Raw genomic sequence first — 13889 nt, 5'->3', positions numbered from 1 at the left:
GAGCTCTGCAGGCCTTTCAGTGCCTCCGCTTCTCTGGCAGCTGCACCGAACTATGGGTTTACACAGGTTTTGGTATTGTTACTAGTGAGCATTTTATCACAACAGAATGTTCAGTATGTGGCCAGGAATGCTGACTCTGATCATAAAAAGACCATCTTCTGGCGCCTCCTGGGCTGGAGACCTTCCACCAGTTTCAGCAGTACCTTCTAAACTGTGCGTGTACAGTTTACTTTTATTACGATATTCACCGTAAAGCAATGGAGTCCTAAGATTGTCAGTATAAAAACTTTATGTAACGGGTTCTTGCTAAAATACTGGAATAGGACTCATCCTTCTTTCCTCGTTTCTAGGCATAATCTTTCATAAAGGAATAAAAAGAATCTCACATCTCTTTTTTTTTTTTTTCTCTAGAAGGTGAACGGGCTTTACCATCAATACCAAAGTAAGTGCTACTTTCTGCATATTATTTATTTTTGTTAGAAACGTCAAGGAAATCCCTGCCCTTTATTATCCATTTGCCTCAAAAATTAAATTTCTTTTTATATGATCAGGGAACTGGAAAACAAATACTTCCATGTTTAAACAAGGAAATCAAATATAAATCAAATTGTGTGTTTAGGTTTAATCCAAAAGTTTACAACTGAATTTTCCCTTTATTGTAAGTTCAGTAGGGGAGCTAAAGAAATGTCACAATGAGAATAAAAATATGAGGCCTGTTTAGTGCGTGCTTTCTGTGTTATCTCTAATCCATATGAGGACCTTGCAAAGTAGATACCATTCTGGCTGTTTTACAAGCAAGAAAAATTGAAGAGAAGAAATTTATATTAAATATTTTTACTTCTTTATGTTATTAATTTCATAGTAGATGTGTTGATCTAGAAAATTAAAACAATTGTAGAGTAATTCCAAAAGAACATATTTATTGACTTCTGTATTCTTAGCAGTGTGCTGAGAACTGGGGAACTGTGAGGGAGACTTTCTCAGGCTCCAAGGCGCCTGGTGGGGAATAGTTAACCTCAGGGGCCACCAGGTGCTGTCCTTGTCTTTTCCCTCTCCCTTTCCTCCACAGCCAGTCCGTCATCAGGTCCTGCCGGGCCTTCCTCCTCACTGCCTTGCCCCCGCCTCTCCCCTCCACGGGGCCCACCTGCCAGGGTGACTCTGGGAGATTGCTAAGGTCCGAAGACCATCCCCCGGTCTGGTGATTCTCTAGGAGAACTCACAGAGCTCCACTGTGCTTGTGATCACAGCTGTAATTTATTCCAGCACATGCGTAAAGAGTCAAGTCTGCAGAGGGAGTCAGTGCATGGGGCGAGGTCCAGAGAAAACCAGGCATCATCTCCCAAGAGTCCTTTCCCAGGGACACACAGGTAGCACTTTGTTCCTCCAGTATCAGATTGTGACTACCCACATGGAGTGTTTTCTACCATGGAAACTTGTTAAAGACTCAGGGCTGGTCTTGAAGGCATCGTCTGCCAAGCATGTGCTCAAACCCCAGACGCCCTGACGGAAAGTGAGTGCTCAGTGTAAGCCACACTGCTTGGACAGACTGGGCCCGGAGAGCTCCTCTTCTCAGGGAGGGGGGACCCTCTCGGAATCAAGTTCCTGGAGCGCAGCTGAGCACCAGTCCTGCAGGCAGGCCTGACTGGGGAGTGTAGCCTCAGGCCTGCCATGGCGACTGGTCCCTGCACACTTTGCAGCTAGTCTTCCTCTCTCCAGCTTTGCCCGGTTATCCTGTCTGTCTCTACACTTCAGGCAAAAGGAGATTTCCTAATAAAACTCTTACAGTGACTTGCTGTTCATAGTATAAAGTCCAAGCCCTTAACCCACTTGCACTCCCTGCAAGATTTATTCCCTGCTATCCCTTCTAACCTTGTTTTTTGCCATCCTTCCTACTCAATTCTTCAGCTACACTGAAATTATTTTCAGTTACTAGAGCAAACCATACATTTTCCTCTCTCCAGGCCTGTGTGAATGCTGCCCTCTGTACAAACCACTCCAACCCTTTTTCCTTGGCCAAGTCCTGCACGTCACCTCCTCTGGAAGCCTTCCATGACTCCTCCAGGCGTGGGAAGCAGCACTTGTGTGTTCCTATAGTACTTTCTTCCACTTCACTCTCGTATTTTCCACATGTTTCAGAATTCCCTCTCCGCTTGTCCACATCCTCCACTGGGCAGGAAACTAGATGAGCAGAAGGATGGGGGAGACCAACTTTGTTTGAGCTTCCAGGCAGTGTGTTTTATAAATTGACAACATTTTATAGATACTTATTAAAGGCCCACATCAGGCCAGGAACTAATGCTTAGAGAAGCCTCAATTGTGGAAAGTCTTTAAAGATGATTTTGAGGATTAAAAGATGCAGGAATCAGTAAACATAGAGAAGTGAGTGAAGACAAAGCAGGTTGGAAGTGGTGACATATACTAGAAAATCTGAGTAAAATAAAACAAACTTTAAAAGTAAGGGTGGAATTTCCACACATCGTGGAGCCTCAGGACGCTTACTGGCTCTTGAGAAAAAAAGGGGCGAAATCCCAGCAAACGTGGGAGGGTTGATTGGTAGCAGCACATGAATGCTTGTGACGGGGGCCAGTGTTTGGACGACAGGCTCTCTTCAGGAAGCAGAAGACGTCATCTTCTGACTGTAGATGTCCACCCCTTGGCTTTCAGATCAACGTTCAAAGGTCAGAATGCTAGTTCACTTCTCTGCACCGGAGCACTAACTGATGATTTGTTAGAAAACAACTTTGGAGAAACTTCTAACAATATTGCAAGAATTTCACATATTTAGAGAATTCAGTAAAAGAAACTTTCTTCCACAGCAAGTATTAATTGGAGAGGTTAGCCAGTTTTGTATTGAATATTTCTAGTTTTCAAAAATGATGTATTTGAAGTTCTGATTTTTCTTATATATTTCTTACTAGGAAAAATTCTCTTCGGTAACTCAATAGTAAATGCTTATGTAGCTGGAAAAAATTTTCTTATATAAAAAGATCAAGGTAACACTTATCTAAAGACTCTAGGGATTCTTTTTTTGTTTTGTGCTTTACAGAAGTTCTTTACTGAACTATACTTGCATTTTTTTTTTTTAAATGTTGCTAAAAACTTTTGTCAGATTTTATCTCATGTGGGTAGATGTATAAAACACTACACTTGTTGAGCCATTTCACAAATGTATACCCAGGTAGATACCTTAAGAGTACCTTTTTCAGTCTGTAAGTGATAATATACATCAGTAGTCTCCTTGTTTTTTAGACACTTTAAATTTAAGGACCAATTATACCACAGTCTTTCAAATTATGTTTTAGAGAGCAAAATTCATTTCTAGGTAATTTTTGTTTTTGCTTTGCTATGCTGACTTTTGGAAAATCCCTTGCAGTCTAGCACTTAAATTTAAATTTGTGTCTAACACTGGTACACCCATTAAATGATATTACAGGTTTTAAGTCACTGTCATGAGTTGCTCCCTCACAGCAGTTCAGTATTCTTCAGTTATCTATTTTAATTTCTGCTCCTTAAAGCACTAAAGCAGTCTGGTTACTTTAGTGCCTCTGGTGGTAAAATCCAATTTTTTAAAAAATTCACCCTTCAAAAATTTCGTCTCCAGGGGAGTGGCGTAGTCCTGCTAATTGTAGGCAGCTCCCTGCGTGAGTGAAGGCCCAGTTGCTTGGTCCTGAAGTATGTGTGGAATTCACAGATCTGCCCCTCTCCATTACAGGCCGGCCAACAGTGAAAAGCAAGGCGTGCGGACACACGCGGTCTCCGTGTCAGGTAAGGGTTCAGACTAGGAAACCTTTCAGAGCTGCTTAGAACAGTTGGAGTGTGGATTGCTTCCATTCTAGAATAGCTTATAAAAATGCAGCATTCTGGTTACCTGCATTTGTATAATTTTACTGTAATTGAATAGTTTTACATATGGCTCAGACAGTTTTTTAGGTGAGACATATATCTGTAATATCAAATTCCTCACCAGAGTATCCAGAATACAGAATTCTGAGTTACTTTTGTGTTACAGTGTCATGCTAATCATATTTAGAATGAACATTTTTACATTTGAAATTGCTTTTATAATTTATCTTTGCGATTCAGCAGAATTTAACCAAATATACATTGTATATTGTTTCTTGAAGTTTGGTTGGGAAATGTGAAATATTTTTAAAATTTTTGTCTTTTTCACAATTAACATGAAGTGATATTTGAGTATTGCTTTTTTTAAATATAGTTAAGATACTCGTAATAAGCATTATCTTAACTATTTACTCATGTCATGAGGTTTGTGTGTTTTCCTTGGTATGTTTTCAAAATATGTCTTTTTCCCCATTTAAAATGTGGAAAATATAGGAATGGAAAAAGTGTCTTCCATGGACTCAAGTTTGGTGCCTTAAAACATGTGCTATATATATACGCACACATATATATATCCATATACATGCACACATATATAGTCTGTTCGTAGATATATATGATTGTGTGTGTCTATTTTCTAAAATAGAAGTTTCCTAATAACTTCAGCATCTGACAGTCTTGACTTAGAAGAGACCTAATCCCGGTCTCCTTAACTTTTTTGAGTCAGTTTTCCTGAAGTTTAGTTTTGTATTTGTGCCTAGTTGATGGCTGGATTCTTTTTTAATGTTCCCAAATAAAAATGTAATTGCTTATTGTTTTACTATGCACAAGCATCCCCCACACCCTTCTCCAAGAGGTATTTGTGCTTGTATTTGTACACTTGGCAAAGATACCCCAGAGTGATAAACTGTGTGCAGTGCTGGGCCAGTCCTGCATTTGACCTCAAAGTCAAAATGGCTTCCTGACAGGGTGGAGAGAAGTTCTCTTACTGGAGTACCCCCAGCCTAACTTCCTGGCTGGCTTCAGGACTGATTGCCAGCAGGTTCTAAAACAGAATGGTTAATCATCTTTGCAGGCTGCCTTCGTTGATTAACTCACTTAATCCAAGACTTGCTGGAGCGACCCTGGGTTCCCAGAAGCAGCCATTAGGGAACTAAATAGTCAGTTACCACCATGCATCTGCCTTGCCGAGCATGTCCTTGTTCAGTGTGTGTTGAGAACGGGAGGTTTGACAGATGTGACCCAGGCACTCCAGGAGTCTGTGATCTACTTGGAGGGAGAAAAGGCCACAACCTACAAAATTGGGCAGTGTGAGCCCAGGATGGGTAGCAGTCTCTGGGCATCAAAGGATAGTCTGTGGAATGTTCTGTAGAGTGGATGAGACTCGAGCCAGTCTCTGAGTAATTCACCAGCGCTCTGGGCCATACCTCTGCCCAGCTGAAATAGAGATGGGGGGACGAGCTGCAGAAACTGGTAACTTCCCTTGCGGTGGTCTTGCCACGTGTGCTCGCCACGCTCACTCCAGGCTGAAGAGAGAACTGAAATGTTCTGTTACGGTGATGAGATCCATTCCTGGCATCTGCCTTTGGGCGATCAAAGCAAGAAAATGAAAAAGGTCCCAATAGAACCTTCAAATCTTGTTCCTTCTCCTTTTTCCTTGTCCCTTTAAATGTGTATTCTCAGTTTCAGTTCTACTTCCAGGAATATCTTTAAGTTGGTACTTAGAAAAGTGGTACTGTCCTAAATCCCGAGGTCATTTCTGTCCCTAAGCAACCTGGAATGTTAATTCTTTGATTGCTGCCACATGAATTTAATTCAGTTAGTCTGTTCTCTTATCAGAAGCCTTCGGTGATAATTGATTTTCCATCCGAGGAAGTTTCGGCCGCTTAGCGTAGCCTTCAGAGCCTTTTCATTATCCATCCACTGCCTCCACCCCATCCCTCTTTTCTTTCTTCCTCACTGTTTCTCAGCCAGATCAAGCTGGTCATTAGCATACCCCCACTGCCCTCTTACTCCGTACTTCTGCTCTAGCCGTTCCATCAGCCAGGATGTTCTTTTCATCTTAACGCAGCAAATCTTTCCATTCTTCCAAGTTATATTTTTATATGGCATTATTTTGGTAATTTATAAATAGGGGTAAAGGATCAGTAGCCAATGGATAATTAATGATGTGGCACTAATTTTTTTTAATAGATTCCTATTGATCCTTAGTTATTCCACCTACTGCTTGTTCACATAGGTGGAATTGGGCTGACAAGTGTGGTATATTTACATGTCCCACAAAGGCTGTAAAACATCTGGCCAGCCAGAAGCCTATATGTTATTCTTAGCTCATAAGCTGACGCTTGACACTTCCAGGGATGCCTTTGTTAATACCTAGAAAACTGGTACTGTTTCTGAAATCCCGAGGTCATTTATATACCTAGCAACCTGGAAATGCTGCACCCCATGGAACATAAGACCGTCCCGAGGTGGAAGCCCTCACTGCTCCCGGATGCCTATGGAATTCTGCAGCTACTTCCCGTTGGGAGCCTGTCGTGTCTCTAGCTGGTGGGAGGTGCTGGAGTCTAACCCTGTGCCACGCATGGTTGGTTGCTTCCCTCTCATTCTTGAATCCTGCAAGATGGGTGGTATTCCAGTTTTACCTTCCTCATTTTACATCAATTCATTCGGCAAATGTTTATTGAGTGTCTGCTGTATGCCAGGCACTGTTCTAGGAGCTGGGGTATCGTATTGGACAAAGCCTTATAAGTCCCTGCCTTACAGAGTTTACATTTTTGTGGGGGAGACAGACTATGGACCGTGGATTAAAATCAAGTGGTAACTCGAGAGCGATGGGGGCCTGTTCACAGTCCTGGCCTAGAAAGCCTTTCTGAGGAGATGACATGTGGGTAGATGAGACAGCAGGCTAGGGGCGCAGTGGGCGAGGTAGTCGGGGTGCAGGGCAAGGCCACAGGTCACACACAGCCAATGGGCGGCAGGGCTCTTTTTGATAAGTACTTGCAACATAGTGTGCACAGTGCTAAACCTTGATGTGCACAAATGTGTGTATGTAGCATTTGGAAAGCCCTTCAAGAATGTTAGATATTATCTCATTGGTAGGCATTGGATGTTATTGACATGTTCCTAGGACCTCCTGACTGGAAATTTCTGTGACTACAACGGTCATGCATAGAATATTGTCGTCGATGGGGTGTCAGGAGAGGCTTGGAGCAGCTCACATTGTGTCCGCTGCATGTGGACGGCTGGCTGGTCGCACAGACAGAGCATGCTGTACATGTCCGGGAAGTGAATCATCAAAACACCCAGCCTGCTGCCTCCTTTCTCACAGACCGCCATGCCATGTGGACTCTGTCTCTGTTGAGATTCGAGGCTGCCAATTCATCATAATCTTCTCTCTGGGTTCTAGGAGAGTAAGGAAAATCCACTGGCATCATACAGGAATTGAAATGCCAACATCAAATGTTATATAGCTGTATCGTGAAGAAGGGCCCAGAGACAAATGGCTTTCTGCAAGTCCCTCATCCCTGAAGTGAACTTAGCCTCAACGGTGGGCAGAGTAGGTAGAAACCTGTAGGCTCCCTCACAGGAAGTAGCCTGAAGCCCTTTCAAATGGAAAAGATCCCAAATGAAAAAGCTGAGCAGTGAGTGCGTACAAACTTAAAGAGGATTTTGCTTTTATTTATTTCCATCCACGTATACCTGTTACCTTAGCCCTGTGAACTTTGTTTCTGGAATTGAGTATTCCCATCTTCACCCCAGCAGCCTCCACTTAGTAAGGGGAAATGGAAGCTTCGTGGGAGGACCTTGAAAAAAAATGTCATTTTGTCTTGTTATAAAGTGTGCTTCATAATCAGCAGTGTTTGGGTACACTTTGCTCAAAAACCTTCTTAATTTTCTGGCTAAACTTACTAACAGTAATTAGTAGACTTAAATAATTTCATTTATTCTTTTGATGCATTTAGGTCAGTGGGAGCCGCTTAGAGTTGTTTCCTTTCTCCTGTGGATCCTACCCACACAGTGCTTCATAGTTTTCTTGTTTTGTGGCACGTCATGATGGCTCAGGAGCATACCTTAATTCCTGCTCCCAAGGAGTTCCATGTGGTGTAGTATTTAGAGGCCACAGTCTGATCATTGCTACTGGATTGGCCATTGTTTTTAGGCCTTTTCAGGGAACAGAGCTAGGAAATTTAATACTTCTTTAAAGAGAGAAATACATTATGAGCTCATACTGATACAGTTCCAGTTCTGTTGCAGGATTGCAAGGTTCTTGCTTCATTCCTTTGATTTCTTGGCTGTATCTCTTTTCCTCTCATGCTGAACATCTTGGTTCTTTTTAGCATAATAACTGATTTGAGTCATCATGCGATACACATAATAGTTCCTGAAGGATAACTGCAGTTACCGTTCTGATACTCTGCATGCAATTTAAGATTTCTTTGCACTTCTTTTTATTCTTGGGTCATTAACTCTTGTAATCCTCAGAACAACCCTGGAGGTGGGTGGGCGGCTGAACGAACCAGTCTCCAAGCCAGACTGCAGTAGGTTGGAGCAAATACTAGTGGACAAGTGGAGTCCTGGAATATAGAGAGCTCTTGGAGAAACGGGATAAGAAGCACAAGTGTGGCTGTTAAAAGTGCTGAGGTCAAGGGTGAGTTTTGTTTTGTTTTAAAGGTGGGGGAGGCTTAATGTGAAAGAGCGTGCTTAGAAGAGCAGGACTTGGAAGGAGGCAGAGTGAATTCCCACCCCGGAACAGGGCTGAAGAAGGCCGGTGCAGCAGGAGGGAAGGGAGAGGGTGGCTGCCGGTGCTGTAGGATTGTGCCCTCCGTGACGAGAAGATGAGTTACTTCCAGCCTGATGGTTTCCATTTTCTCTACACTTCGGAGGTTAAGTGCTGGAATGAGAGAACAAGTATTGGGGGTAAGAGTAAAGTGGAGAAGGTTTGACTTTGCAATACTGGAATCAGTGAGTGAGCAATAACCAGGAAAATCTAGCAGAACTGCAGAAAACATTGGAATTCCAGTTGGGGATGGAGACTGAATTCTCAGCGGCTCCAGTCCTGTGGCCCCATGTCTCCAGACGCACATCCCAGCCCCATCCTGCGGCCTCGGCAGCCTGTGGCAGGTGCTCGTCAAGGGGCCGTGTGGACAGCATGAAAGGACACTAGATTAAGGAGAATGGAGGGGCAAAAATGGAATTAACGCTAACAACCACGCTATCTCCTCTTAACCATCACACTCACTGGGCTTTAGTTTGGGCATGGTTTATCTCATTTAGTGTCTACCGATTAAAGGGGACATGGGTAGTTCCATTTTCTCCATTTTACAGGTTAGAAGGGTAAAATAACTTCCCTAGGATCACACTGCAAGTTAATGTGGATCCAGACACGAGTCTGAGTCAGTCCTTATGGAAACACGTAGCCACCGAGAAGAAGCAGGGGCTCTCCAGGGACTGGAGACTGGTGACAGCAGGCAAATGGGGATACCTAGAATCGCTTGGAAAGAGAAGGATGAACGCTTTTGGGTGGTAGATAGTCCTAGTAGGGTGTAGCCCCTGGCGCGGGTGGCTAAAGTGAGCAGCAGGGGAAGGTTCTAGTCCTTAGGGAGGAGAGCCGGGGAGCCAAGTGGCAGGGCGGTCGGGTGGCCCACAGGCTGCAGCAGCCTGCTGCCATCAGGGCTCTTCCTGAGTGCCTCCCAGGGTACTCTCACCCTGAAGTACCTCTTTTTGCAGCTACAAAAATAGAACTAATTAATCGATTGTCCCACCCAACTATAGCAAGGATGGAACATTATAGAAGAAGGTAAAATCAGTTCAGCTAATATTTCAGCATTTAAAAATTTCCATTTAAACCATTGTTCTAGGCAAGGGAAGCAGATATATATGTGTATATGTTTGTAGATATCACCTGAGGATAAATGAAAGTGATGGTGGCACATGGGCATGTGTGACAGCAAAAGGTAAACAGCAGAATTGTCCCTCACCGCGGAAAGGTCCCATGCAGTGCGGTATTTCTGTGCCTGGTGCCGGCTTGTCTCGCTGTGCCAAGCCGAGCTCTGGGCCAGCAGCAGCCAGGGCGTTGCCGGAACCCGTCAGATATGAGCAGCTCAGCCCAGCCCGACCTGCTGAATCAAGAGTCTGCGTTCCTTAAATCTCTCCAGGGGTGCATGCTCACGTTGAAGTTTGAGCACTGCTTTAACATTTAAACAGAATGAGGTGAACTGCAAGTGGACTGAGATAGCCAAAGCCTCTTGCTATGGTACAGAAGATGCAGAGCCAGGATGACCCCACTTATGACATTTTTTTAAATACAGAGTAAAACTACCTATTTTTGAATGCTTGTAAATACATGGAAAAATATAAATACTGATACCGGTTGTGGAAGACAAAATGCACCAGACTATTCAGGAGATAATTTTCTTCAGACTGTTGCAGCAGGATCTCGCGTGGGTGGAAAGGTTTTCGCCAGAGTGTAAGGGGGCAGCTTGGGCAGCTGCGGTTAGCTGTTTTTGGGAATGCAAGTGTACGGGGGGATTTAACCGTCACTGTTCTCCAAGAGCACGCTGCTCAGGTAAAGTTGAACATGGTTAATATTGCGCCCTAACGTCTGAGGAAAAGAACAGAATCGAGTGGTGTGATCATAGGCAAATGTTGCTTTACGTGTGTAACTAAACACTAAAAAAAATACTGATCCACTTGTCCTGGAGACACCCCTGCGGTACCCTAGTGTTTAGCATGTGATGAAGGCGGCTCTTCAAGGTACAGAGATGAAATATTCAGTAAATCTGTCAGGACCAAAGCTTACCATTTGAAGAGCATTGCTCTGTTGTGTATTTCCGTTCTTTCCATCTCTGCTCTATGTTGCTATCATCAGTAAGTTCTTGCCATGTTGGCCAAGCTATCCTGACCCTTGTTCTCCTGGCCCACACCTGAAGTGCTGCCCTTTCCTATTGGTGCCCTGGGGTCTATGGTTAAATCCTTCATGCTCCCTGTGTCCGCCACATGTGTTCCTAGAGGACTGTAAAACCTCTGTTATGACTTTGCTTTGGAACCTGTGCCCACTGTTGCCATCCCTGTGTTGTAACTGTTGCTTCTCTGCACACTGCACCATGTGGTCTGTCTCACACTGCACTTTGTGCTCTCACGCTGCACCATGTACTCTGTGCACTGCCCTGGGTGCTCTGACTGCACACTCCACTTTGTGCTCTGTGTGCTCTGCACACTGCACTGTGCTCTCTCACTGCACTGTGTGCTTTGTCTGCACACTGCACCGTGTGTTCTGCACACTGCACTGAGTACTCTGACTGCACACTGCACTGCCTGCGCACTGTACGGGGCCCTCTGTCTGCACACTACACTGTCTGTACACTGCAGCATGTGCTGTGGAGTTCCTGCCAAGCCAGCAAGTTGACTAGTCCACGAGCGCTTTGAGCACAGGATGAGCGAGTAGATGAATAAATGGATGCTAGTCAGGGGCCTTGCAACCTGTGTATTCAGACATCTTTGTCACCAGTTGTTTATGTTCACGTAATTTAAATTAAATTAAATTAATTTATTGAAGGTGTATACCTAAAGTCTATGGTTTTGTGTCTTTACTGATGATTTGTGGAAAATTGCTAATAAAGCTCTTCCACAGATTGGGATCTGCTAATCTTTTGTTAACTTTTTCTTTATGGTTGAATGTTCGTTGTTCACAAGAATCTTGAATTGTTTATTGGTCTTTTTGTTTCTGTTTTTGTTTTTGTTATTTGTAAAAATATTTGGGTGGCTCTGCAGTGCTGGAAGATTCTTCTTGTGTCTTGCTGTAAGTTTCTGTATACGGTGCTACTTCTTGCTAAAATAGGAAATTACGTTTTAAAATACTAATATATTTCTACAAACCCAAGTTGATCACAGAAGTAAGGTCTGCCAATAGACAAATAAAAGCATTTCAATTTTGTATGTTTTTACAGTGTGCCTTGAAATATGAACATAAGCTTTCTTTTGTATTGAAATAATTTGTTTCTGTTTTTCTCTTTCTTCCTCTTGCCTCTTTCTCAAGGAGTCAGGCACTGCCAGCATAAAGTTAAGAAAGCCAGGCGCTTTCTGCCTTTGGTCTTCTGTTCCCATGAACCTCCTCCTCCGGGTACTGCACTCAGTCTGCACAGGCTCTTGCTAACCGCAGCTCCCCCAGACGCTTTCGGGCTTGTCCTGAACAGCACTCTGAGAAAAACGTGCATTTCAGTGTATGCGTGCCGGCCTCTGTCAAGAAGCCATAACTGGGGAGAGGTTTCCTGTCTGGCATCTTTGGGCTGCCCTCTTGAATAGACGGCTTTGTTGGCTTCTTTGTTTTTAAATGCATGGCAGGGCAATAAGTAGTTTCCCGATTTCAGTGTGTTGTCTTCATATTTTACCCACAGGGCCCAGCAGTTACTTCACATTTTGCATTAAGTACCTGCTGACTGGGGTGCAGGCGAATGAATGCAGAGCATGGCCACAGCAGGCACCAGTTGTCCGGGAGACAGCCGTGCCGTTCAGATTGTGTTCTGGGGAGGCAACGATCATGATTATTCGTAATACTTGGAACAGTACTTTCTCCAAGCACCGTCAAATTTAAATGGGGCTTGGGCTTCAAGCACTGCCCTCCTCAGAGCTTATGGCCCTGGGTCTGGCCTCCGAGCCTCGTAACAGTTGGAGTCCCTGAGTTTGGCTGGAGTAGCTGTGCTGAGGGCTTATTTCCCTGCTAGTGATTTAACATGCACATCAATGACTCATTTGTTTTCATTCTTGTCGAAGAAGGCACAAATTCCCTTTGAGGAAGGTAGAAGCCATTTTTAACATTTAAGTGCGAGAAGCAGCCAAATTAATTTTGCTTAGTGTGGTAGAATCGGTTTAAAGTCTACTGCTGGGTAATTTTGTATAATGTGTTAACAGCTTAAAACTTGACATCATGCTCTAAGTCCAAGTGAGCGTACTTACTGCTGTAATCTTTCCTTTATCTTGTGAATTTGACTTTGGGGGGTAATTTTATTTTGTTTTGTTTTGTTTTTCTTGCACTTTGATTTACTTGTCATTTTAATAGTATGTTTTCCCCTCTCCCCTCTTCTCTTTCCTGTTTTTCCTTCCCTTTGTCCCCTCCCCCTGCCCTTTCTTTGCATGCCACCTGGATCTACAGATGAAATTAGTGGGGACGGTAATGTTTACTTTCACATTTGTGCTGCTATTGTGGAATAATTATTATTTATTGATATAAATACACTTGATAAAGATACAGCTCAGTATTTAATGAAAGGTAAAATGTGGTTTTGATCCAGCAGAACAAATATAAAATAGTGTAAGATGATGATCTCGTAAAATTTTTTTAGTACTTTGACATGGAAAGGACAACTATCAGTTTCTATATCACATATCAGTTAATTGGAGTTTTATATGTCTGTAGTGAATTTTCTACATTTCATTATTAAAACTGTAAAATTTTAGAAAAATTGTCAAAACAGTGTCATTCAGCAGGATTAGTTATACTTGAAAGCAGCAGTAAATAAGAGAATCTGGGTACTGTATTCCCCACCTATGATATTTATAATATTTCATAGTTTTGGGGTGATGAAGTGGAAAGGAACGAATAAAAAGTCATTTTTAAGAGTTATACTAATTAAAGCAGTTCAAGAAATATCAACAATGGCAATAGAGATTGTTTCAAACTGTTGATGATAGCACTTAATAAATACTAGAAATTTTAAAATTCCATTTAGTGTTTCCCATTGGCTTCATGCACTGTCTGCAACAAAACTGGATCAAAAGAGTCAAAATGTATAGCCTCTACCATGCATAGGGAACTTCCTGCATGCAGGTCATTTGCCAACAGGATTCCTGATTTGCAGGGGTTGCTCAGAGGGCCCTGGGCTGTAATCTTCTTGTTCTGCAGGTGAGGCTACAGGTGCATGTCTGAGGGCCAGAGGCCTCTCAAGCCCCAGCCTTGCCCAGTCCTAACACCAATTTGAGTGATTTTGAGCAAATTACTTAATCTCTTGTGTCTTCATCTATCAAATGGCTCAAGTGGTTTTAGGGATGAT

General features: G+C 43.1%; 1 protein-coding gene across 15 annotated transcripts in view; it reads left to right on the top strand.

Moving 5' to 3' along the window:
- The window catches only part of PTK2 (protein tyrosine kinase 2), a 337628-nt gene that overhangs the window by 224817 nt on the left and 98922 nt on the right, over window positions 1-13889 (top strand). For 7 of the 15 annotated variants that reach the window (XM_037802714.1, XM_037802710.1, XM_037802725.1 and 4 more), the window contains 4 exons: window positions 412-442; window positions 3713-3765; window positions 11879-11962; window positions 12992-13009. In XM_037802714.1, coding sequence (XP_037658642.1) covers window positions 412-442; window positions 3713-3765; window positions 11879-11962; window positions 12992-13009 — 186 coding nt within the window. The remainder of the gene's footprint in view (window positions 1-411; window positions 443-3712; window positions 3766-11878; window positions 11963-12991; window positions 13010-13889) is intronic. The other 8 variants (XM_037802716.1, XM_037802720.1, XM_037802718.1 and 5 more) reach the window with 2 other exon arrangements.

This window comes from Choloepus didactylus, chromosome 14, assembly GCF_015220235.1.
Source record: "Choloepus didactylus isolate mChoDid1 chromosome 14, mChoDid1.pri, whole genome shotgun sequence".
NCBI lineage: Eukaryota > Metazoa > Chordata > Mammalia > Pilosa > Megalonychidae > Choloepus > Choloepus didactylus.
This window is presented reverse-complemented; position numbering and strand designations above follow the sequence as displayed.